Below are 25,707 nucleotides of genomic sequence, written 5' to 3'. Positions count from 1 at the left end.
GTGCCAGTGCTAGCCCATAATGGTTGATGAATTGCTCTGAGACTGGAGCCAATTTTTCTGTCGTCGAAGTCCACCGATTCTGTCCTGGCGTCAAGACTTAGTCTCGGAAATGGAGAATCCGGCCATTGACTCTTCTGGTGGTTCACTGTTTAACCTGGGAGAAACTGAACCATAAACACCCAGGTTCTTACCAAATGTGTTCTATGTATCACCAGAGAACTAAACCTAGGCACCTTCTCACCTGGTTTGCAAAAACAAATTTCTATTGCTTTGACTGTAGGATATTATGGGTTGATTTAGATGATTGTTTTTTAAATTTAGAGTATCGAATTAAATTTTTCTCCAATTAAGGAACAATTTAGTGTGGCCAATCCACCTAACCTGCACATTTTTTGGGTTCTGGGGGTGAAACCCACGCAGACACGGGGAGAATGTGCAAACTCCACACGGACAGCGACCCAAGGCCGGGATTCTAACCTGGGTCCTCAGCGCCAGTAGTCCCAGTGCTAACCACTGCGTCACGTGTCACTGCACCGATTTAGATGATTTGATGGTTAAGATGGAAAGGAGCTAAATCCTTGAGTGAGAGAGTCCACGGGATCACAACCTTCAAAATTGATCAAGACATTAAGGGTTGATATTCAGGAGCACTCATTCATAAAATGGGAGATGGAATTTCCTCAACATTCTCCCCAAAAAGCTGTTGAGACTAGTTCAATTGAAAATGCCAAATCTTCGCGAAGTCAGGGGAGGTAAGTGGGGTGTTTGAGGACTTTTACCATAGGCTGTACAGTTCAGGGCCTGCAATGGGGAATGAGGACATGGGATGGTTTCAGGACAGACTGGAATTCCCTGTGGTTGAGGTAGGAAAGGTGCAAGGGTTGGGGGCCCCGAACGGACTCGGGAAGTAATGGGGTGGCTGGGGTCGATGCAGTCTGGGAACGCCCCGATTCCGGACAGGTTCCCGGTAGAGTTATCGAAAAAGTTTGGCACAGAATTGGAGCCCCTGGTTGGGCGAGTTACTGGTACTTGGGGATACAAAGAGTGGCGCATAGTTGAGCCCAATTGCATAAGCTGAATTTGGCAAATCTGGTGGAGGAGGATTTTAAGAGGCGGAATTGTTTTTTCCGCTGATTTTGACTGCCGAAGATTTTGTTTATCTTCCAAAATCAGACGGACAGACAGAGTGGTGAGTTGGCATTGCTGAGAATGCTGAATTATTACTGGGCGGCGAATGTTGAGAAGATCAGGAAGTGGGCAGTTGGGGAGACGTCGGTGTGGCGGCGGATGGAAGAAGCCTTGTGCAGAAGAATGGGTTTGAGGGCACTGTGATTGGCACCTCTTCCTTTCGCGGCGGCCAATTACTCCGCAAGCCCAGTGGCGATTTCAGCGTGAAGGATACGGAATCAATGCTGGCAGCATTTTAAGATGGAGGCAATGCCAGTGTGGGTACCAATCACAGGTTTCTTCCAGCAGATCTAGATTCCACATTTTGGGTGTGGGAGAGGGTGGGGATGGTGTGCTTTAGGGATTTGTTTGTGGGGTGGAAGTTTGTCAAGTTGGGAGAGCTAGAGGAAGAGTTTTCACTACTAAAGGGAATGGGTTTCGTTATTTTCAGGTTAGAGACTTTGTTAGGAAGGAGTTAGTTACATTCCCAATTACCCCCCCCCCCCCCCCCCCCCACCCCGCCCCGCAGCACTGCAGGGTAAAATCTTGTCCATACGATGAGATTGGGGAGGGAAGGATCTCAGGCATATATGGGGAGTTGATGGAGAGAGGGCAGTCTTCAGAGGGGGAAATAAAACCAAAACAGAAAGAGAAGCTGGGGATGGTTGTAAAGGCGGGGCTATGAAGTAAGGCCCTACGAAGGGTAAACATGTCCTCCTAACGTGCGAGACTGAGTCTCATCAAATTTAAGGTTGTGCACAGGGCGTACATGACGGTGTCAAGGATGAGTCATTTTTTTTCAGTAGACGATAGACGCACGCAGAGTGCAACGGGAGCAGCGAATCATGTCCACATATGTTGGCCATGCCCGAAGTTGGAGTTGTTTTGGGAGGCCTTTGTGGGAACTATGTCATAAGTGCTGGGGGTGAAGGTGGCTCCGAGAACATGGGCGGCAATATCTGGAGTTTCCAAGGATCCGGGAGATCAGGTAGGGAGAGAGGCGGATATTGTTAGGATAGTGGGATTCGGAACCACCTAAAGAGACGGTGTGGCTGAGTGACACGGCGGAGATTTTGCACCTGAAAAAGATAAAGTTTGTGATTTGTGGTGCATACGAGGAATACTGCAGTCCAAGGGGTGTAGGTACACCCGCAGTGCTGTTAGTGGGGGAGTTCCAGGATTTTGACCCAGTGAAGTAGCACGGATATGTCCCCAAGTCAGGACGGTGAGTGACTTGGAGGCGAACTTCCAGGTGGTGGTGTTCCCATGTGTCTGCTGCCCTTGTCTTTCTAGATGGCAGTAATTGTGTGTTTGGAAGGTGCTGTCTTAGGAGCCATGGTGAGTTCCTGCAATGCATCCTGTAGATGGTGAAAATGGCTGCCACTGTGCGCCAATGGTGGGGAGAGTGAATGCTTGAGAAAGAGGTGCAAATTAAGCAGGCTGCGTTTTCCCATGGTCATGGCTGACCATTGGTTACAAATATAATGCTCACATCTGTATGCAAACTGACAGGTTAAATAATTTAGAACATCAGACTGTGACTAAATCCCACCCCTCGTTGAAACATAACAAGGTTTGATTTATTTCACTCTCAGATGTGCAAATAAGAACATTTCGAGAGAAGAACAGTTCTTCCCCGGAAAAAGTCACCTTACTTACAACAGGCGCCATGATGCAAATTTATCGACAGACTGCCGCCGGAACGAAAACAAATGGTGAATTTACTGGTTATTTCCACTTTCCTTCGATTCCCCTTTTTGGTTTATACATTATTCTCATTGAAGTGAATTCAAGGTTATATTGTGTGTGTGGGCAGGGCCGGGGGGTCAGTTCGAAGGTGCTTTGGTAAGAAGGAGGTTTGGGCATTGTGTTGTGTTCTGAATGACATGCCCGGGATTTGGTGCACAGAAGATCGACGAGGCAGAATCCAAGTTATCTGAGGATTGAGTTTCAGGATTAGACTGGAGAAATTGGAGTTTGGAAGGGAGAGGCGGACAGTGAATCTTTGAGGGGCAACGGGATATTAAATAGCAAGGGTACAGTTAATCCGAGCACCTCGTCTGCACGTCCTGTGCACTGCAATAAGTGATGCTGGTGAAACTGGCGAAAGGAAAGTTGATGGGCAAACATCAGGAGGAATTTCCTCGGTCAGAGTGATTCACGTTTGAAATGGTCTTCGGGGTGGTGAGTGAAGGAAAAAAAACTTTGGGCCCATGAAAGAGACAGGAGGTGGTCTGATGGGAGGGAACATAGGTCGTCTGCCTGAGTGGATTGGTTAATTCCTGATCTGGGATCTGTCTTCTTTGCGCTGCCAGAATCAACTGCTCTCCAATCCTGTTTTATGAATGCCGCTGTTTCCCACTGGATCTCAGAGCGATCTTTCCTTGGAATAGAACATAGAACAGTACAGCACGGAACAGGCCCTTCGGCCCTCAATGTTGTGCCGAGCCATGATCACCCTACTCAAACCCACGTATCCACCCTATACCCGTAACCCAACAACCCCCCCCCCCCCCCCCCTTAACCTTACTTTTTAGGACACTACGGGCAATTTAGCATGGCCAAACCACCTAACCCACACATCTTTGGACTGTGGGAGGAAACCGGAGCACCCGGAGGAAACCCATGCAGACACGGGGAGGACGTGCAGACTCCGCACAGACAGTGACCCAGCCGGGAATCGAACCTGGGACCCTGGAGCTGTGAAGCATTTATGCTAACCACCATGCTACCGTGCTGCCCAATCTGGTCCTGATCTGCCCAGTTCTGCAGCAGGAGTTACACATAATTTGTAGACATCATCTACCGCAGTGGATTACACTCCAGTCTTAGTAATATTTAACATTCCCTCCAGGGACAGATTTTGCTGCAGTGGCTTTGATCGCCTTCAGGAACATGGGTTCCATCCTGAGCGGAAGCATTTTCAACTCCAGCACCACTGGTGGAGAACTGGAGCCATTTGAATTGATCTCTGACGTGGTTTCAGCCGTGATAACTAACAGGGAAAGCCGGGATCTCAGCCCGGCAGTGATCTTCACTTTCAGACAGAAAAAGGTGCGTGAAGACTGAAATTTGTTTTTTTTCATAAATTTAGAATACCCAATTCATTTTTGTTCCAATTAAGGGGCAATTTAGTGTGGCCAATCCACCTAGCTTGCACATTTTTGGGTTGTGGGGGCGAAACCCATGCAAACAAGGGAAGAATGTGCAAACTCCACGTGGACAGTGACCCGGGGCCAGGATCGAACCTGGGACCTCGGCGCCGTGAGGCAGCAGGGCTAACCCACTGTGCCAACGTGCTGCCCTGTAAAGACTGAAATAAGCAAAATACTGCGGATGCTGGAATTCTGAAATAAAGACAGAAAATGCTGGATGAACTCAGCAGGTCTGGCAGCTTCTGTGGAAAGAGAAACCGAGTGAACGTTTCAAATTCATATGACTGTACGGACTCAAAACATTAACTCTTTCTCTCCACAAATGCTGCCAGACCTGCTGACTTTATCCTGCATTTACTGTTTTTATTTAAGTTTAGTAAAGAGTTGCATCAGTTCGATGGACACTGTGTAACAGATTGAATTCCACCCCAGTCTCACAATGGGCAGAATTTTCCAAAAGTTCCAGAGTTCCGGGTCGGGCAAGAAAGGCAGTGTGAAACACCTTCCTTTGCTAGCCAGATTAAACGGCACTCTGTACAATTTCAATAAATCCAAATCTAAAATAAATCCATTGTCATTGTACCGAGGTACAGTGAAAGGTATTGTTCTGCGTACAGTCCAGACAGATCGTTCCATACATGAAAAACATAGGACATGCAATAAATACACAATGTAACTACACAGACATAGACATCGCGTGAAGCATACTGAGTGCAGTGCTACACAGTAGAAAATAGGCGTGGAGAGAGCAGTTCGGTCCACAAGAGAGCCATTCAGGAGTCTCGTAACAGCGTGGATTTCAAAATGCTGGTGTGGATGATGCAGCCAGCTGAGGGAGTAGGGTCTAAACTCTCCAGCAATGCAGGGATTCAGAGATCAGGGCGTGCCCAATCTCGGGGTGAAGTTAAAGGTCCCCCTTTCTCTCCCCCCCCCCCCCCCCCCTCGGGATCCCTGGCAGACAAAGGGAACATCCCCAACCTTCAGAGGGCTAACCTCCCTCTCACCACTCAATGGTTGGGTCACAACCCGCCTACCCCCCTCACACCATGCAGTAATATGACTCAGTCCCACCCTATCCTCACTGCATCGGGGCAACCCCCCCTTTCTAAATCTTCGCCACCCCCACTATTCAGGTGCAGCCCCCCCCCCCCCCCCCCCCCCTCCTCCACCATCGCCCCCACCCGGATAATAGGGATACTCCAATGGGGTTCCCGAAAGGCCATGCTCCTCGCAGTGCTAATCTGGCAGTGATAAAACTGTCACGTTGGCACTGCCAGAGGGCAGAGCCTGCATGCCAGGGTGCAGCCTTGCAAAGTCCCTGACCCGGGAGCTACACTGGCCTCCACACCCTCAGCATGGTCTTCTCGACTGCTGCAGAGCAGTAGTGATTCCTGCCAGCCGGGAGGAGGGGGGCATGCGGTGAACTAGAAGGTAAGGTGTTATACTATTTAGGTATATTAATATCTATTGAAACTGCTGGTAATCAGGTTCAAACTGATTATGTTGCTGGTAGGAATGTGAAAGATCTCAATCTGAGGTCTCTGGCACAAATTTGATTATGGCCCTCTCGAGAGTTAGCGGCCATAACAGGATTTGCGTCCATGGTGAACAGGCCCAGAAAATCACCCCCAATGTATTTGTGCAGTGAAACAGCAGTGTCAGGTATAAAGATCTGTTTACTCAGTTAACATTGCACTGGTAATTGCGAGCAGTAATTTCTAATGCTTGCTCTCCACAGACGTTTTGGAAAAGCTACTGTGCCCACTGGAATTATGCAGCTGGGAAAAGTTATTGGTCTCCCAATGGGTGCCATATGAACATCTCCAAAAAGGGATTCCTCCAGTGTCAATGTAATCATCTCTCCGGCCTCGCTTTGCTGCGATCTGACGAACAGGACGATGTAAGATGATATCACATAGTGGGGGACTGCAAGGGTGAAACCAGAAGTATTAATCAGATGGCACTATGAACTAAAAATTTAACTCTGTAGTGCCTGGAGTTTTGGCACCACATTAAGACTCCCCTCCCAGAGACCCCCTAAATAATGTGACCCCTGACAGGAAGCCCACCAGAAAAGAGACCCATGCGTGGAAGCTAGAGGGCAGTCCAGACAGAGACAGTGAAAAAAATTATTGTTGTAACACTCACCTGGGCAATACACTTGCTGGTTTAAACAATAAGCACCACGTAGCAATTCCTGGAAAGAGTAAGCAGCCAGATCCTTGACCTGCAAGCCATTCATTCATTTTCCCTTACTAGTTGACAGCTTTCACACCCACATAGTTGTCAGCTTTGCTTCATTCATCATCCTTCACGGTTGAGTAACTCTGAAGTGTTCTAGCCACAATGTTTATAAACGTCAACCACTTAGATACATAGAACACACAGTGCAGAAGGAGGCCATTCAGCCCACTCGAGTCTGCACCGACCCACTTAAACCCTCACTTCCACCCTATCCCCATAACCCAGTAATCCCTCCTAACCTTTTTGGTCACTAAGGGCAATTTAGCACGGCCAATCCACCTAACCCACACGTCTTTGGACTGTGGGAGGAAACCGGAGCACCCGGAGGAAACCCACACAGACACGGGAGAACGTGCAGACTCCGCACAGACACTGACCCAGCAGGGAATTGAACCTGGGACCCTGGCGCTGTGAAGCCACAGTGCCAAGCACTAGTGCTACCGTGCTGCCCACTTCAGAGAGTTAAGTGCTGTCAATTTCCATCTGAGCACCTCAAAATCACTCAAGCATGAAGGGGGAGGATTAGAATGCACTTATTTAAATACCCGCACACCAGATTCACCCGGTCCCCGGTACTCACCAGCCGCACCTTGGAGACTTTGCCAGGGATCCATTCAGTACTGGTCCACACATACATGGCCCAGTCGTAACGGCACCTGGGGCTTGCCACCAGGAAATCCCCCCGTGTGGCTACAGAGGGAGAAAGTCCCTGAAGCCAAAAAACGGCAAAGTACCATTGGATAGCGGGATGTTTCTCGGCCCTGATCAATAAACATGGAATTGAAAGCTCGTCTCAGTAATAATGAACAAGAAACTGTTATCGATCATTATGATAGAAAAATACTGTGGGTGTTGAAATCTGCAACAAGAACAGAAAGTATTGGGCAATCTCAGCAGTTCTGACAGGGAGTCAGCCAGACTCAAAACGTTAGCTCCCTTCTCTCTCCACAGACGCTGTCAGACCTGCTGAGATTGTCCACCATTTTCTGTTTTTGTACCATCGACTGTTGTTGGAATAGCCACAAAGGTATAATTAATTGTCGTAAAAGCCCATCTGGTTCTTCAGGGAAGGAAATTTGCCATCCTTACCCGGTCTGGCCTACATGGGACTCCACATCCACAGAAATGTGGTTGATTCTCAACTGCCCCTCTGAGATGGCTTTGTGTGCCATCCAGTTCGATGGCAATTACGGATGGGCAACAAATGATGGCCTTGCCAATGATGTCCATGTCCCAAGAACCAATAATGAAAAACAAGCAAGTAATGCCCTTGCCTGACAAACATCCATCAATCTCAGTTTTGACATTTTCAATTGACCCCCCCTCAGCTGTAAGATGTTTTTTTTGGGTGGGCGGGGAGAGAGTTCCAGGTTTCCAGTAGATTTGTGTGATGAACTTCTCCCTCACATTACCCATTAATGGCCTAACGCTAATTTTTTGGTTGTTCCCCCTGCTCATCAACATTATCCCATTTACTGAACAGCATTTTGTGATGTTCTGAAAGACAAATATAAAATGCGAATTCTTTCTTTACGTAGCTTCATCCTGATGTTGTCATCATAATATCAACAGTTGTGCTCTGTGTTTCGCTGGTGTGCCTTGGGATCAGCGTTGTGACATTTGCCCTCTGCTCCAGTTTAAAAAGTGCCTTAAATGCCACTCACATGCATCTGTGCCTGAGTCTATTTCTGGGATCGCTGCTCTTCTTGGTCGGGTTTGGGGAAACCAGGAACCGGGTAAGAACCCCTTCATAGTCAGCAGTGCGCATGACTGTTTTTGTGTGTTTAGGAATGTGTATGTTCACATCAATGGATGTCTGTGTATCCAGAAAACTATGGTTGTGCATTTATTTGAGTGCAGGAAACCCCTTGTGAATCCCTTAGCTCTTTCCCCCTCAATTAGTGATTGCGCCGTCAACTGAAATTCCCTCCACCTCTCAGTCATCACTTTGCTTCTTTAACTCACGTCTTAAACTTAATGTTTCCAGCTTTGGCTTGGTGTCAGTTTACATTTTTCTCTGATAACAAGCATGTGAAACACTTTGGGATGTTTTGCTATGTTCAAGGCACTTTATAAATGCAAGTATTTTCATTGTTATCCGTGTGCTTGTGTGTGGGTGTGAGTGTAACTCCAAGTGTCAAAGTGCAACACCATTATCTGTGATAGTTCTCGCTGTGTGGATGTATACCTACTATCATCCCATGTGTTGGCTATCTACCTAGCTGTTTATCTATTTGTGTGTCCATGGATTAAGTGTGTGTGTGTGTATTTATCGACGTGTCAGTTTGTTTTTTAAATTCATTCTTGGGGTCTGACCCCATGCATGTTGCCCTGGTTTCCTGCACTGAAGACAATCCCTGCAGCAGGTTCCCAGGCAGCAGAACGGGTGAACCATCCAAAACACCATAAACATCGGCGGAACCAAAACATCCCCACGGCAGCCAATAGCGAGCCCGCCTCTTCCGCTGCTGGAAAATGTCCCACAAAAACATGCCACCGTGGGGCCTACCCATTGCTTTTTCCTCATGTCTAGTGAATCGAATCGTGTATCTTAGTGTTTAGCCGGTTAGCAGATCCCCAATGCTTTCCTCCTCCCACCATCAGTCAGCCTCAGTGTGAGTGAATAGGTCTGCCCAGCTGCCTGAGTCCAGCTCTCAATGTGCTTCAGCAGAAGGCAGTTTCTGGCTCTCGCTGCTCATGCTCAAGGAGTTTGCAGCTTGTTTTAAATGTTTGCTCAGTCGCCCCAATTCCTGGTTGGTTTTAGAAATGTTGTTAATTAATTTGTTAATAAATTAAATTTTGTTAATAAATTTAAAATCAGAAGTAAAAATGAAAAGGCCCCGAATTGTGTCGCATGTTCCACCAGATTTCTGCCACATCTCCAGAATCGAATGGAACCCATCAGGAAAAGACAAGGACACAACCATGTTAAACCCCTCACCCCTGCATTCTAGGGTTTAACCTCATTGGTTAAACCTTAACACATTTTGACAAGATGGCGGAGGGCTGTGGTGTGGGACGCCATGTTGGGAATGAACTTCCCGAGGAAGTTGACCATCCCTAAAAAGCGGAGGACCGCCTTCTTGTCCTCTGGGGTCTTCATGGTGTTGATCGCCAAAACCTTGTCAGCATCTGGCGCATACCTTGCTGCGAGATGTGGTCACCGAGGAATTTGTTGTCTGATTGACCGAACGAGCACTTGGCCCTATTGAGTTGGAGACCATGCTCATGGATTCTGTGGAATACCTGCTTGAGGCGAGCGATGTTTCTTGAGGAGTTGTGGACCAGATTCTGACATCGTCAACGTACACTCACACCCCCTCGATATCCTCCATCATCTGTTCCATGATGCGGTGAAATACCTCTGAGGCAGAGATGATGCCAAAAGGCATCCGGTTGTAGCAGTAGCGACTAAACGGGGTATTGAATGTGGACAGCTTGCGACATGGGTGCGTCAGGCTGTATTTTCCAGAACCCCTTGGCGGCATCCAGCTTCGTAAAGAACTTGGCGTGAGCCATCTTGCCGGTCAACTCTTCTCGTTTTGGTATCGGGTAATGTTCCCTCATGATGTTGTGGTTTAGATCCTTGGGGTCGATGCAGATTCGAAGCTCCCCTGATGGTGTCTTGACGCAGACCATGGAGCTGACCCAGTCCGTGAGATCTGTGACCTTTGATATGATGCTCTGGTCCTGGAGGTCCTGTAATTGCTGCTTCAGGCGGTCCTTGAGGGGTGCCGGCACCCAACGTGGTGCGTGAATTATAGGGGTGGCGTTTGGTTTGAGCAGGATTTTGTATCGGTATGGGAGTGTGCCCATTCCGTCGTACTGCGTGATGATGTCATCAATTTCAGCCTGGAAGTTTTCATCAGGTGAGGCCGTCGCCTGTGAGGATGACATGGTGTGGACTCACTGAACCAGGTTCAGGGGTTTGCAGGCCCGAGCACCGAGTAGGGATGCTCTGTCAGGTCCTACGATCTCAAACCGCAGTGTCGCTTTAATTGACTTATTGGACACTCCGAGTTGGTGTGAGCCACTGGCAGCTATGGCATTGCCATTGTATTCAAGGAGCTGGCAGACTGGTGGAAGAATACTTGGTCTGACACGGATGGTGTCGAGATCGGATTTCAAGGTGAGGTTCGCCAATGCGCCGGTGTCCAGTTTGAAGCGGATGCGAGACTTGTTAACTGTGAGGACAGCACACCGCTCGTCGTCGGGATCCACGCTGAGGATCGTGAGGTGCTTTACTATCTTGGAGAAAGGTAGCGCATGCTTCGTAATGATGTCCACCCGGAATGGGGATTTGAGGCACTCAGCATCAGGGTCTGTTGGACTGTCGGGGTCGGAGTCTGGCATGGCCTTGCTGTATTGAACGGATGCTTCTGTGCCATGGCTGGGATCGCTGGATGCTGGGCAGTGGAGCAGATCTGCAAAGGTCTGCATAGTGGCCAAGCTTGCCACACTGTAGACACCGTCGTGATTTTGCCAGACATTGCTGCTTTAAATGGGCGGAGCCACAATTCGGACACGTCATGAAGCCACGTCAGCGCGTTCCTTGCGTATGCGCAGTGCAGTCAAACGACGTACGCATCTGCGCAGTCGGTTCGCCGTCCCCTCGGTCGTGGCGCGCATGCGCAGGGGCCCGGGAAAAGCGCGCAAAATGGCCACTTTCGTCGCTACTCATTTGTGCGATAGCCTGTACCCGTTCCGCCTCGTGGGTGGTTAGCTTTGCCGTTTCTGCCGCCCTGATGTGGGAGTACCGATTGTTAGCATGTTCGTGGAGAACGCACGTTTCGATGGCGATGGTGAGGGTGAGCTGCTTGACTTTCAGGAGCTGCTGGCGAAGGGAATCGGAGTGGACCCCGAAAACGATCTGATCCCAGATCATGGAATCAGCTGTCGAGTCATAGCTACATGACTGCGCGGAGATGGGTCGAAAGGATTTAAAAGGTTCATCCTTACCCTGAAGCCTCTGCTGGAAAACGTACCGTTCAAAGCTCTCTTTCACCTCAATGTCGCAGTGGCTGTCGAACTTCAGCAGGACTGTTTTAAATTTCGTCTTGTCTTCGCCTTCAGTGAATGTAAGGGAGTTGTAGATGTGGATTGCGTGGTCCCCGACTGTGGAGAGGAATACTGAGATCTTCCTGGCGCCCGATGCGGCTTCGAGGTCGGTGGCTTCGAGATAGAGTTGGAACTTTTGTTTGAAGATCTTCCAATTTGCACCGAGGTTGCCGGAGATGCAGAGCTGCGGAGGGCGGACGTTTCCATGTCACCGGATGGCTGTTTGCTGGTCAACGCTGATTCACTCAAGGTAGATCCGTCAATTTTCAGCATCACTTACTGGTACCATGATGTGTTGGGCTGGCTGGGTCGCTGTGGACTGCACTTGATGCAGTGTAGCGAGAGACAGACTAACACTTGATAAGATGCAACATGATTTTATTTAACGTCTTAACTACTATACATGTTCAACTGTGGGTTGACACTATGCTGACTTGACTGGAGACCTGATACTAGCCTAACAGGACTTACTGACTACCACATGGTGTTTGCACTGGCTATGCTCACGAGCTCTGACTGTCTCGGTGGCTGGGTCCAGAGAGAGCGGGAAACTAGTGCCCTCTGGCTTTATAGTGGTCATGTCCTGTCTGGTGATTGGCTGCTGTGTTCTGTGTGCTTACTGGTCACCCTGTGTGTCAATCACTGCCTGTCTCCACTCCATTATAAACATAGATGTATCTTATGACAGTCCAAAGATGTGCAAAGGTTAGGTGGATTGAGAATGATAAATTGCCCTTTGTGTCCAAAAAAGGTGAGGTGGCGTTGCGGCATTACTGGGTGGAGGCATGGGCTTAAGTAGGGTGCTCTTTCCAAGAGCCGGTGCAGACTCGATGGGCTGAATGGCCTCCTTCTGCACTGTAAATTCTCGGAATTTTATGAATTCCATAGACGGGAATGGAAGGGGAAAGAGTACAGATGGTGGTAAGGGATGCTTCTACAGTGGTACTGGTGCCCACGGGCTCTATCTAAACGGTGCACACCCTGCTGATGTCCATAAACTTTAGCAAGGGCACAGCTGTTAGTTTTGAGACTGTGTCCAGGTGGAATTGTAAGGACTCAGGGCTTCATGACAGGTTCTCATGGCATTTTTTTCATTGTTTCAGGTGGTGTGTGGGATTATCGCAGGATTTCTGCACTTCCTTTACCTGGCAGCATTTTTTTGGATGTTTCTGGAGGCAGTGCATCTCTACCACATGATCAGAAACATCATAAATATGACAGTTTCCCATTTGAAGAAAATCAACAGGTTCACGTGCGCCTTTGGCTATGGAGTCCCTGCTATCATTGTGATAATTTCTGCTGCAGTGCATCCTGATGGCTATGGGTCAGACGATCAGTAAGTCATGTCTCATTGTTTTCCAGCCTTTCAATACACATTGGGCCCTTCTCGTTCAACTCAAGTCTGTGGACTTCAAATTTCCTTCTCTTTGATGCAGCCTTGTTTTGTCAATAATTATGCCACAATTTATGTTTCTCTAACTCACTCTTTCATTTCCTCATGCCCTTCCTGATGCGATCATCAATTCACTCGAGACAAGAGTAGAAGTAAACCGTGGCTTTAATCAACTTAGAACAGTGCCTGCCTGCGACTGATCCAATACTGAGAACCGCCTACAGGTCGACTGCTCTTTATACCTCCCTTCAAGGGGAGGAGCCATGGGCGGAGCCCATACATGCCTCAACATGTTCCCCTATGGATAATGCCATACAATGGCCCACAGGAGAAGCCCACAAGGGCAACAGCATAGCACAGATACAAATACAATGGTGGATTATTGGCATAATACATTCACCACACTTCCCTCCTTTCCTCTTCTCGCCCCTTGGCTCACCTTCTGTCTCTCTCCTTCCCTCTGCTCTCTTTCTCTCATAAGAACATAAGAACTAGGAGCAGGAGTAGGCCATCTGGCCCCTCGAGCCTGCTCCGCCATTCAATTAGATCATGGCTGATCTTTTGTGGACTCAGCTCCACTTTCCGGCCCGAACACCATAACCCTTAATCCCTTTATTCTTCAAAAAACTATCTATCTTTACCTTAAAAACATGTAATGAAGGAGCCTCAACTGCTTCACTGGGCAAGGAATTCCATAGATTCACAACCCTTTGGGTGAAGAAGTTCCTCCTAAACTCAGTCCTAAATCTACTTCCCCTTATTTTGAGGCTATGCCCCCTAGTTCTGCTGTCACCCGCCAGTGTAAACAACCTGCCCGCATCTATCCTATCTATTCCCTTCATAATTTTAAATGTTTCTATAAGATCCCCCCTCATCCTTCTAAATTCCAACGAGTACAGTCCCAGTCTACTCAACCTCTCCTCATAATCCAACCCCTTCAGGTCTGGGATTAACCTAGTGAATCTCCTCTGCACACCCTCCAGCGCCAGTACGTCCTTTCTCAAGTAAGGAGACCAAAACTGAACACAATACTCCAGGTGTGGCCGCACTAACACCTTATACAATTGCAACATAACCTCCCTAGTCTTAAACTCCATCCCTCTAGCAATGAAGGACAAAATTCCATTTGCCTTCTTAATCACCTGTTGCACTTGTAAACCAACCTTCTGTGACTCATGCACTAGCACACCCAAGTCTCTCTGAACAGCGGCATGCTTTAATATTTTATCGTTTAAATAATAATCCCGTTTGCTGTTATTCCTACCAAAATGGATAACCTCACATTTGTCAACATTGTATTCCATCTGCCAGACCCGAGCCCATTCACTTAACCTATCCAAATCCCTCTGCAGACTTCCAGTATCCTCTGCACTTTTCGCTTTACCACTCATCTTAGTGTCATCTGCAAACTTGGACACATTGCCCTTGGTCCCCAACTCCAAATCATCAATGTAAATTGTGAACAATTGTGGTCCCAACACGGATCCCTGAGGGACACCACTAGCTACTGATTGCCAACCAGAGAAACACCCATTTATCCCAACTCTTTGCTTTCTATTAATTAACCAATCCTCTATCCATGCTACTACTTTACCCTTAATGCCATGCATCTTTATCTTATGCAGCAACCTTTTGTGTGGCACCTTGTCAAAGGCTTTCTGGAAATCCAGATATACCACATCCATCGGCTCCCCGTTATCTACTGCACTGGTAATGTCCTCAAAAAATTCCACTAAATTAGTTAGGCATGACCTGCCTTTAACGAACCCATGCTGCGTCTGCCCAATGGGACAATTTCTATCCAGATGCCTCGCAATTTCTTCCTTGATGATAGATTCCAGCATCTTCCCTATTACCGAAGTTAAACTCACTGGCCTATAATTTCCTGCTTTCTGCCTACCTCCTTTTTTAAACAGTGGCGTCACGTTTGCTAATTTCCAATCCACCGGGACCACCCCAGAGTCTAGTGAATTTCGGTAAATTATCACTAGTGCATCTGCAATTTCCCTAGCCATCTCTTTTAGCACTCTGGAATGCATTCCATCAGGGCCAGGAGACTTGTCTACCTTTAGCCCCATTAGCTTGCCCATCACTCCCTCCTTAGTGATAACAATCCTCTCAAGGTCCTCACCTGTCATAGCCTCATTTCTATCAGTCGCTGGCATGTTATTTGTGTCTTCCACTGTGAAGACCGACCCAAAAAACCTGTTCAGTTCCTCAGCCATTTCCTCATTTCCCATTATTAAAACTCCCTTCTCATCCTCTAAAGGACCAATATTTACCTTAGCCACTCTTTTTTGTCTTATATATTTGTAAAAACTTTTACTGTCTGTTTTTATATTCTGAGCAAGTTTACTCTCATACTCTATCTTACTCTTCTTTATAGCTTTTTTAGTAGCTTTCTGTTGCCCCCTAAAGATTTCCCAGTCCTCTAATCTCCCAGCAATCTTTGCCACTTTATATGCTTTTTCCTTCAATTTGATACTCTCCCTTATTTCCTTAGATATCCACGGTCGATTTTCCCTCTTTCTTCCGTCCTTCCAGTCATCTCCACTGTTTCCAATTATCTCTTTCACTTACATGTCAGCCGGGCTTCAGTTGCTAACAGTCTTGCCTCTGTGTAATGGGATTTTGGGTTCAAGTCCCACTCTGGGGCCTGACTTTCTGATGCAGTACTGAGGGAGTTCTGAACAATTAGATCCGCTGTCTTTCAGAGGAAATATTCAAGGGAAGCCCCAGTAGTAATTGGATGATGACCGGATCATCAGTTTTATGCATATAGACCAGGACACCAAGCACAATTCCTCTGCTGTTCTTCAAAATAGTGTCATGGAATCTTTTGTCGGGAAGCCAACTTGGGAATCTGATCAACGTTTCAACTCACAGATGTGGCTCGTGCAGTTGAGAAACGCCAGCCTCAAACAGCCCAGACAGGCCCCACAAATAACCAGATGCAGTGGATGTGATTCAATGAAAATATTTCTTAGTGTGGTAGCGAGCAGGAACAGCTTCAATGCTCGGCCCAACGAGGCTGTCACCGCAATTCACCGTTAATTGGTCCATTTAATGGGCTTCATGCCACAAATCATGGCTCGCCAGCCAATTCGCCAGCACCGTGCTTGCCAGCCATGGCGAACAAGGTAGAGCAGCATCTAAACTGGTCTTGTGCAGCCAACCTCACTCAGCTCGCAGCCATGGCGCTGAGACAACCGGACCCAATATTTGGAGATGCAGACCAAGGGAAGCTCTTAGAGGAGGTCCAGGCCAGGATGGATGTCCTGTTTCCCCTGAGGGTCCCAGAGGGTGAACTACAAGGCAGCCAGTGCCGCCTGGGATTAAGTGTCAGCGACCGCCAGCTCGGGCAGCTCTGTGACGGTCTGCCTCATAGCGTTGAGGACTCGAGTTCGATCACGACCCCGGGTCACTGTCCCTGTGCAGTTTACACATTCTCCCCGTGTCTACGTGGGGCTCACCCCCACAACCCAAAGATGTGCAGGGTAGGTGGATTTGCCATGCTAAATTGCCCCTTAATTAAAAGAAAAGGTCAATGGCCTACGCATGGGTGAGTTGACACTGAACCCCGCCCACCAACGCGAAGCACCTCCTCCTGACCCTTCCTTTTACCCCCCACCGGCCGCGAATTCCCTTCCCCCCCCACCAGTGCAGTGATCCAAGTGTGTGGCTAACAATGTCCCCTCTGTGTCTCACAACCAGATGACCTGTCAAACTTGAGTTGTTGATGCCATACAGACTGACACATCCCTCCCACTGACCACATGTCCAATCTCCCACAGGACCTCCAGCCGACGGCGACGGTCCATCCGGGATGGTTCCCCTCGCCATCTCCCATGAGAACACCTCGGAGTAAAGCTCCGAGAATGCAACCATCAATGCATCACACTGGTCATCCCCACCCTCCACCAGCGCAGAGACACACACCTCAGTGGGCAATGTTAGTGGACAGGATTCTGGTGCACAATCTGATGAGCACCACAAACGTGCTGATGCAGATCAGGTGAAGGCAGGAATGCTCAGGCGAGACAGCAGTCAGAGAACTGCTGGATCCCGGGACCCAGTTAGGTCCCAGTCAGATGCTGAGCCTCTGGAACAGGGTTACCCGGAGCTGATGCAGTCGATAGGGAGTGGCCGTGAGGTTCAGAGGGGAATGTCAGCGACACTCCAGCAGGTCCATAGCCGATTGGAGGAGTCCCAGAGACTACAGGCGCAGGAGATGTCGCCAGCAATGTGTGGAACTGAGGCCAACACTGCTAGGGTAGCAACCACAGTGGAGAGCCTGATGCACAATGTCACAGCACGAGTGGAGGTCTAAGGCTTGGCTCAGTCGGTGACAGTCATGGCTGAGGGCCTCGGTAGACCCTCGACTCGATGGGGGACGTGACCAGTACCAAGTGGACCTTGATGAGTCACGGACTCAGACAGGAATGGCCGAGCGGAGGCGCTGTGGCACTTCTTCCTGTCTCAGGTGGGCATTGCCGAGGCGCTGCAGAGCATGTCCCAGTCACTGAGGAGACGAGGGTGTTGACACCGTGGTGCAGACATTGGGTAGCTGCCAGGACTGGCAAGGCCAGACGCTGGGGCATCCGGGGCTCAATCCAGATGCCCCTCCATTCCGAGGTGAACCCCAAAGCCCTATGGGCACCGAACAGGAGGAGAGGGTGCTGGTTGCCAACCTGGGCCCATCCTATGGAATGGCGATGGCACCCACCAGCTCCCCTAAGTTCCACCCCTCTGACGAGTCCATGTCTCGCAGCCAGCACTCAGAACAGAGTGGCACAGCGGGGCATGCATTGGGGCCTTCCAGCCTCCATAGGATACCTACCAGGGGCACCGAAGGCCACGGGACATTGTTGACAGCAGGCTGCCTCCATCTCTGATGTGCATCCTGGGGAAACACCTAGACGCAGCGGAAGAGCAAGGAAGGATAAGTAGGTCGAGGAACACTGAGAGGGCATGGGGGGGAAGCGGGGTAAGGAGGTAGATAGGGGGTAAGGAGGGGATTGTGCATGGGGGAGAGGGGCAGGGTGGGTGGGGTGGCACCATTGGGTGAATGGTGTACACTTGTTAGCAACAAATTAAAAAGCCTTCACCACAACCAGTATGACGCCTTTGGCTCTATGTTCCGCGATGCCGACCACGAATCCCATGCCCTATCCCCCTAGACAGGGGGTTTCTGGCCCCCCCCACACACCCCCAGCACACCCTGCCCACGCACACCCAGCCACAGCGGGAGTCCCTGCTCACCAGACCCCACACCCTGCACCCAGACACCCAAACAGAACATTTTTTTTTTCATAGAATCTACAGTGCAGAAGGAGGCCATTCGGCCCATCGAGTCTTCTGCACCGGCTCTTGGAAAGAGCACCCTACCTAAGGTCAACGCCTCCACCCCAGCCCCATAACCCAGTAACCCCACACAACACTAAGGGCAATTTTGGACACTAAGGGCAATATATCATGGCCAATCCACCTAACCTGCACATCATTGGACTGTGGGAGGAAACCGGAGCACCCGGAGGAAACCCACGCACACACGGGGAGGATGTGCAGACTCCGCACAGACAGTGACCCAAGCCGGAATCGAACCTGGGACCCTGGAGCTGTGAAGCGATTGTGCTATCCACAATGCTACCGTGCTGCCCCTTTGTTCCCCATTGGCAAACCCTGGCCACAAACATATGCCCGCGGCTGGGGCCCATCCCCTGGGTGTTCGGGTGTTGGCTGCTGCGTCTGGTGAGGCCTCTTGCAGTGTACAGGCACAGTGCCCAGGTATTAAATCTAATTGGGATGCTGGGCAATAAGCCCCACATGTTGCATGGCACGGGGATCCATTTGTGATATGTGAAGTGCTCACCTAACTCCGATTGCCAATTCCCTATTAGCAGCAGCCTTCAGTTGCAGAGCCAGATGCCTCTGGTCAGTTGGAGTTATGGGCGGTCGGTGAGCAACAGACAGGTTGCCACCGGAACGGGTACACATGATCCACGGGTTCGCATGGAGGGATCGCGCATGGGTGCCAACCCCCACCCACTAGCTGAGACTCCCCGCCCATCCATACAACCACCCCCACCCCCCAATGGCAGTTCATCCCAAATGAGGCTGGACACCCCCACAGTTCCCCCCCACCCCCCCTCTCCGAGCACAAGGGCAGCAAGCCCAGTGCCCCCGGGCTCTTTGCCAGTGAGCAATGATGGCTACTCACTTCCTCGGGTCCCGGCAGCAGCTCCTCAGGCAGGTTCACGTTTTTGAAAGGGAGCACTAATCGGCGCCTGTGTGTCCACTTTCTGGGGAGGCGTTTGGATCATGGGAGGCTGTTAGATATGGGGTGGCTCCCGCTAATTGTATGGAAAGTGGTGATTTTAGTTTTCTTGTCATGCCATGGTGGGATCTTGATATGCTGGTTGAATCAAGAATGGTTTGCCTTCTGAACTATGTGAGTTTCTGTGAAATTGGCACACAGGCTCGGCATTCAGAAACCGTGGCGATGTTAATGTCTGCCTTAATTGGGGGGCGGAAATCTCCTCAATGTCAGTCTGTGACCTGTAAACGTAAAGATCATGGGCGGGATTCCCTGTCCGTCCAGCCCCGTTTTCCGGCATGGCCCACCCGCGCTGACAGCGGGATTATCAGTTCCCGCTGCCGGCCAATGGAGTTTCCCATTGTGGCCACCCCACGCTGGCGGGAAACACGCGGGCGTGGGTACGATCCCAGCAATGCAGAGGATCCCACTGACGGAGAATCCCCCAGCATATCATCATCCCATCAATGCTCAGGGTACTAAAATGTTGTTGCATGATAAAGATTTCACACTTCGAGGGTTTTATTCTCTTCGTCACTCATCATTCTGACTGATTTCCTTTCTTAACTTCCAGCTGCTGGCTCGATCTAGTCACAGGACTCGTGTGGAGTTTCCTTGGGCCTGTGTATCTGATTATTGTGGTAATTTTTATGCTGCCTATTTCAATATTCTGGTGTTTGATTTATAACGGTTCACCTACTGATTATGTTTTAAATGCGCAGTAAACATTTTTGGATCTATTTAGATATCTAACTTCACTCCCATGCACAGCAATCAAACTGCCCCTCATCTGCACTCGATATTTTCCTTCCTTATAGCATATATTACAAAGCATCTCTTCCCATTCTTGGAACAGACACAGTTAAATATTCAGCCAGTGATGTCCAGAATTGGAACATGCAGGAGCTGTTAAAAATGTATTACCCTTCCTAACAGTTCCCTCTGCTGGTACATGTGTGTTTGGCAGCCTCAAGTGGACAAGATGCACATTGCAGTTTGCAACACAAACACATGGACGCGATCAAACCAAATGTGTTCTAAGTGTTGTAGTGAGCCACAGTTAGAACAAATTTCTTAGAATGTCGAGGCCGTTACCGGTATCTAACGTTTATTTGACCAATTATCAATGCCTCACGGGCCGCAATTGACTGTCCTGCCAGCTGATACGCCAGGACGGTGCCCATCAGCTCCCCACTAACGAGGGAGAGCAACACCTAAACTGATCCCACAGAGCAAACCCCAGACGGCACTCAGCCATGCCACCGCTTGGATAAGCACAATGATTCAGGGGTGCTGACCTGGCCAGGCTCATGAACGCGGTCGAGTCCAGGAGGGATACCTATTCCCCCAAGAGGGTCGGAGGGTCAGCCACTGTAAAGCCAATGTGGCTTGCCCATCAGCTGGAGGAGTGTAACCAGGAGGACGGCTACCCAGTGCCGCAGAAGCTCAACAACCTCCATGGGTGAATTTGTAGCGGCCCCATGGCACCAGTCCTGCCTGCCATCCCTCCACATTCCCCGCAACACTGCGCCTGGCACCAGCTCTCCAAGCAACTCTGCGCCTGCCATCACACCTTGTGCCCCTCCTGCATTTGTGGGCTGTTAGTTAGGATGCCACACGAGTCCCCACACGAGCCCTGGAATGATCCCGAGGAGTGGAAGTTCAGAGCTGCAGTGACCATGACGGCCACTGGGAGAAGGTAGCCTCGTCCTCTATGTGATGCCAAGGCTGCAAGGACATGGCACAGGTGCCGCACCAATGTTGGCTGCTGCTTCTGTGCTGTTGCTACCACCCGGAGTTCAGGCAGAGTATCCAGGCCTCACAGTCTGATTAGGACGCGAGGCAGTAACAACCACTACTTCATGGCACGCGTACCGACGGCAATCCACAATCCACCCCCGCCCCTCAGACCAGGGACAACACCCCACCAATGGCGGCCCAACAACCAACCGAGCCCATCCTCCAGAAGACTCTTCCACCCCCTCCCTCCCCACGCTAGATTTCGAAGACGGCTACTCACCTCCTCGGATCCCCACAGCAGCCATTCCACTGGCTTCACGTTTTTAATAGGTGGACTAAATGGCGCCTGCGTGCCGCTCACTGGGGAGGCGGTTAGATCACAGATTGCCGTTCGATAGGGGATCCTTCCCGTTATTGGGATGGAGATTCGACTTAATTGGTGATTATTGGTTTCTCGCCAAATCTCGGCGGGACCCAGACTCGCCAAAGGAGCGGCCAGTTATATCGGAAAACAATCAGTGCCCGGCAAGTTTCCCGATTTTGGCCTCTGCCGGTATCTAACCGGCCCGCTCATTTTCACCCCAGCGTGACGAGGCCAGTAGATTGCACCCCATATTTTGCAGTATCTAACAGAGCTTCTCTCCTCGATATCATTCTTCCCCCGTACCCTCTCTGCCACAGCCTCCCTCCCCCACCCTCTTCCCCATAACCCCACTGCCTCTCCTTCTCCCTCTCTCTAATCACTCTTTCCAAAAAACAGTTACTTCTGAGGAGAAAGAGCAAATATTCAGAAAAAGAAAGAAAAGTTCAAAATTCCACAACATCTGGCTGTGAGCATCACTGGCAAATCACAAACACATTTCAGAGTCAAAAAGTCCAAACTCCAGGTATATTCCATCAGAATTTGTTGATGTTCACTCCACATGTCATCAAATCTTCCAACAGGTCAACACAGGTTTATTCTTCACATTCCTCTGGATATTGAAACGAGAAGTTGCCAAGCGTGACAGTCAAGTGTCTAAACTTAATGACATGAGGTGAGTGTCACAGTGTCTGGGGTTTGATGGAAATAGTTTCAAGTTTACAGAAATGATTATAAAAGGAAATGTTTGCAGGTCTATGAGGAAAGAATAGAGGAGTGGGACTAATTGGAATGCTCTTTCAAAGAAACCAACATTGATATGATGGGCTGATTGGCCTGCTTTTGGGCGATATGATTCCATAAGGTTTATACAAGTACCTTCAAAGATAAGCATTATTAAAAGGAAAAGAGTGAAATGTGATTATTAGTAATTTAAAAAGCATTCAATAAAGTATGCAGATCACAGCTCATGAATAAATCATGGTAATGGTAATCAGAAGACTTACCTCCATGGTCTCAACTTGAACACAGATCACACAAATAAAAGGTCAGTCTCGAGGGTACAGTTGGGAGGGGGTGCTGCTCTCTCAGACACAGGTCTTTCAGCAGTATCAATCAAGCAGCAGCACAGCGGCCCAGTGATTCATCTGTCCCTTGTTGGAGAGAGTAATCATCCGTCACTCCTGTAATGTGATGGTTGCTTGTCACTCAACAGCCCGAGCCTGGATGTTGCCCAGGTCAGACAACATCCCGGCATGGACTCATTGTTTTCTGGGAAATTGGAAATGAAGCTAAACACTGCGCAACCACTGAACTTTCCTTCTTCTGACATTATGATGGGGGATGGATGGCGCAGCTAATGATAGCCAAGCCCATTATGTTGTGGAGGGAATTTCCTGCATTGATACCTTGGGACTGAGATAATTGGCTTCTACGTCTGTCTAAGGAAAGATGGGTCACCATTTATGCCACATTTGTTTTTGAGCTATTTGTATTGCATTTCTATCAACCACTTTTTACATAGATAGTTTCTATTCAACCCTAAATCCAACGCTTCACCCTCCCCATTCACAGTCCTGAGGGATTCAGTCTCCCAAAGTATCCTCGGCCCTTGAGGAAGGCGTATTGGAGACATGCGGGCTTTCTACTTCACCTTGGAAGACATCAACATCAGCAGAATGGGATAGGAATTTTGCATCATTGCCAGTAGGTAGAGTGTAGGATTTTGGCCTTCTGAACTGCAAGGACAGTGAATCCTTTGCAATGAAAGACTAACCCAAGAGAGAAAACTGGAGATCATCAACCTTAGGACCATTGGACTAGAAGAGAAGAAATCGGGATTCTTTGAGGAATGTTTTGCTCCCTCAAAACACACAACGAAAAACCTTTAGAAGATGAATGATCTTGAACTCCAATGAAGACTCTCACCGCCGCATCATTTAGTGCTGAATAAAGACAGAAAAGGTATTAAAGATCTGAAATTCCAATGAATCCGGACAGCAAAGGAACAATGACAAACTTCCAGTAAGCCTTTCAGGAAAAGGACAAGATTGTTTTCCTGATGGTTTTCAGAAGTAATGTTTACTTTCCGTAGACAGTGGGAAGAGAATCACACTTCTCTCTCTGCTTGACTTGCTCCTCAATGGACAATGGGAAGAAATGCTGAGGATATGGAGATAAGGCAGCACCATTTTCTGCAATTGGAAAGTAAAATAAAGATGGGTTTCCTGCAGACAAACAAACTCAGGGACAAATTCTAAAGCTTTTAGGGTGTTGAAGATTCTGCTGCAGGCTGAGTGCGGCCAGCTCTCGAGGGAAGAGGATTTGCAGCAGGTGCTGAGGTAGGGGCCTCAATGGGTCTTTCACCCATGGGAAAATGTGCGACGAACTCTTTGGCAGTGTGATCCTGTATGGGCTGAGTCAGCAAGGCATTTTCTCTGAAAGACTCTTTTGGACAACCAATTGTTAAATTGGTAGTTTCAGTGCAATAAAGATCTGAATGCTGCTCTGACGCTACAAACACAGCCGACTCCTCAAAAAACACATCAGAGACTTCATCTGGTTGTCTATCAATTGGAAACATGGAACAACCTCATCTTCCAATAGATCGCTCAGTGCTTCTTCCTCATTACTTTCTTCGTGGAAAAGCCAGATGAAGTCCAGCAGGTCTTCATGAGGATGGTCACTGTCAGTTCAGTGCCTTGTGCATCTGCCACCACCGGCCTAGCTCCATGAAAAGCTGAGAAATTCATAACCTCAACCTGGGTCTAGTGAATGGTGTCTCTGTGATAGTGAGGAACTCACTACTGATTGAATAAACCTCCTCAGCTGCTGTAGATGAAGGTTTATTGTTCCTAAACAAAATATTGAACATTCCATTACAGATGTTGAGTTGTTCAAGGGCTGGTCATCATCTGGTTCTACAGGGTTTCAGGAAGAATGTCCACATCTCCAATAATAAGGTGGCATGACGGTGGACAGCACAGAGCGATACAATGATCATTCACCCCTTCAGATTTGAGGTTTTGTGCCACCTGGACTTTTCAACTTGATATCTGACGAATGAAGGGTTATTGGCTGAAGACAGACCAGATCACTCAGTTGTATGTTAATGCCAGCTGCGGTATTAATTTTAAAGGTGGTGCCATAGCTTTTAACTTACAATGTAGCCAGCCAATGGACTGTTTTTTATTCATGGGATGTGGACAGTGGCGAAGCCAACATCTGTTGCCCTTCCCTAATTGCCCTTGAACTGAGTGTCTTGCTCAGCCATTTCAGAGGGCATTTAAGAGTCAACGACATTGCTGTGGATCTGGAGTCACATGTCAACTAGGCTGGGTAAGGACGACAGATTTCCTTCCCTCAAGGATATTAGTGAACTCGGTAGATTTTTACCACCATCGACAATGGATTAATGGTCATTATTAGACTTTTGATTCTACATTTTTAATTGAATTCAAATTTGAACATCTGCCATGGTGGGGATCAAACCTGGGTCCCCAGGGTCCAGCGACAATAGCACTACACCACCTCTCCCCAATTACTTCTGTAACTCTGTAACTTTGGCTTGATTTCTAATTTCTTGAATTGTGTGTGTTTCATCAATATTTTCTGATCTTTCACCTCGATTAAAGTTGTTGGATGTGCAGAAACAATTCAAATGTCCAGTCTACCAACACTGGAAGCATTCTATGCCCCTGCTGGGAGGTCCATACATCTATATTTTTTGCAGTACAACATGAGCATCTCAAAATGGCCACTGTGGTTTTTCCTAACCTTTCACCAGTTTTGGAGGCTTTCTCTTGTTGGGCGGGGGCACGGGGGGTGATGCTTGAGGCAGGGGTTGGGGGGGAGAAAGGCACTACTTGTAGGCCTTTTACAAAAAAAATGTTTTTAATAGCTTATTGTCACAAGTAGGCTTGAATGATGTTACTGTGAAAAGCCCCTCGTCGCCCCATTCAGGCGCCTGTTCGATGAGACCGGTACCCAGTAAACAGAGTGAATGTGAAGCCTCGGAGCTGAATTATAGCCCACATTATTTCAATAAGTTCAGCCTGTCTCACGTGATCAATTGTGGGATTCCAACGGCGGAGTAAGATATGTTAATGGCCTTGAGAAGGGTGTCAAAGTCCACAGTGGGCTCCTTCAGCCCCTGCTTCAGGAGAATATTGTTGCTCTTTAACATACGATCCAATGTCATCCGATAGCTGAGGCAGGGTTTCTTCCAAAACCTTCCAGCTCTGGTCTCTCTGCGGACTATCAAATTTTTCAA

General features: G+C 48.7%; 1 protein-coding gene across 1 annotated transcript in view; it reads left to right on the top strand.

The window, feature by feature from the left end:
* Positions 1–25,707, top strand: part of LOC119957244 (adhesion G protein-coupled receptor E2-like) — a 72,392-nt gene that overhangs the window by 37,104 nt on the left and 9,581 nt on the right. The window contains exons 6-12 of the mRNA XM_038785089.1: positions 2,763–2,882; positions 4,022–4,221; positions 6,061–6,222; positions 8,105–8,302; positions 12,728–12,960; positions 19,908–19,974; positions 22,019–22,110. Of these exons, the coding sequence (XP_038641017.1) occupies positions 2,763–2,882; positions 4,022–4,221; positions 6,061–6,222; positions 8,105–8,302; positions 12,728–12,960; positions 19,908–19,974; positions 22,019–22,110 (1,072 nt within the window). The remainder of the gene's footprint in view (positions 1–2,762; positions 2,883–4,021; positions 4,222–6,060; positions 6,223–8,104; positions 8,303–12,727; positions 12,961–19,907; positions 19,975–22,018; positions 22,111–25,707) is intronic.

The sequence above is a fragment of the Scyliorhinus canicula genome, chromosome 25, assembly GCF_902713615.1.
Source record: "Scyliorhinus canicula chromosome 25, sScyCan1.1, whole genome shotgun sequence".
Lineage (NCBI taxonomy): Eukaryota > Metazoa > Chordata > Chondrichthyes > Carcharhiniformes > Scyliorhinidae > Scyliorhinus > Scyliorhinus canicula.
Note: the sequence above shows the minus strand (reverse complement) of the source record. Positions and strands in the feature narration are given on the sequence as shown.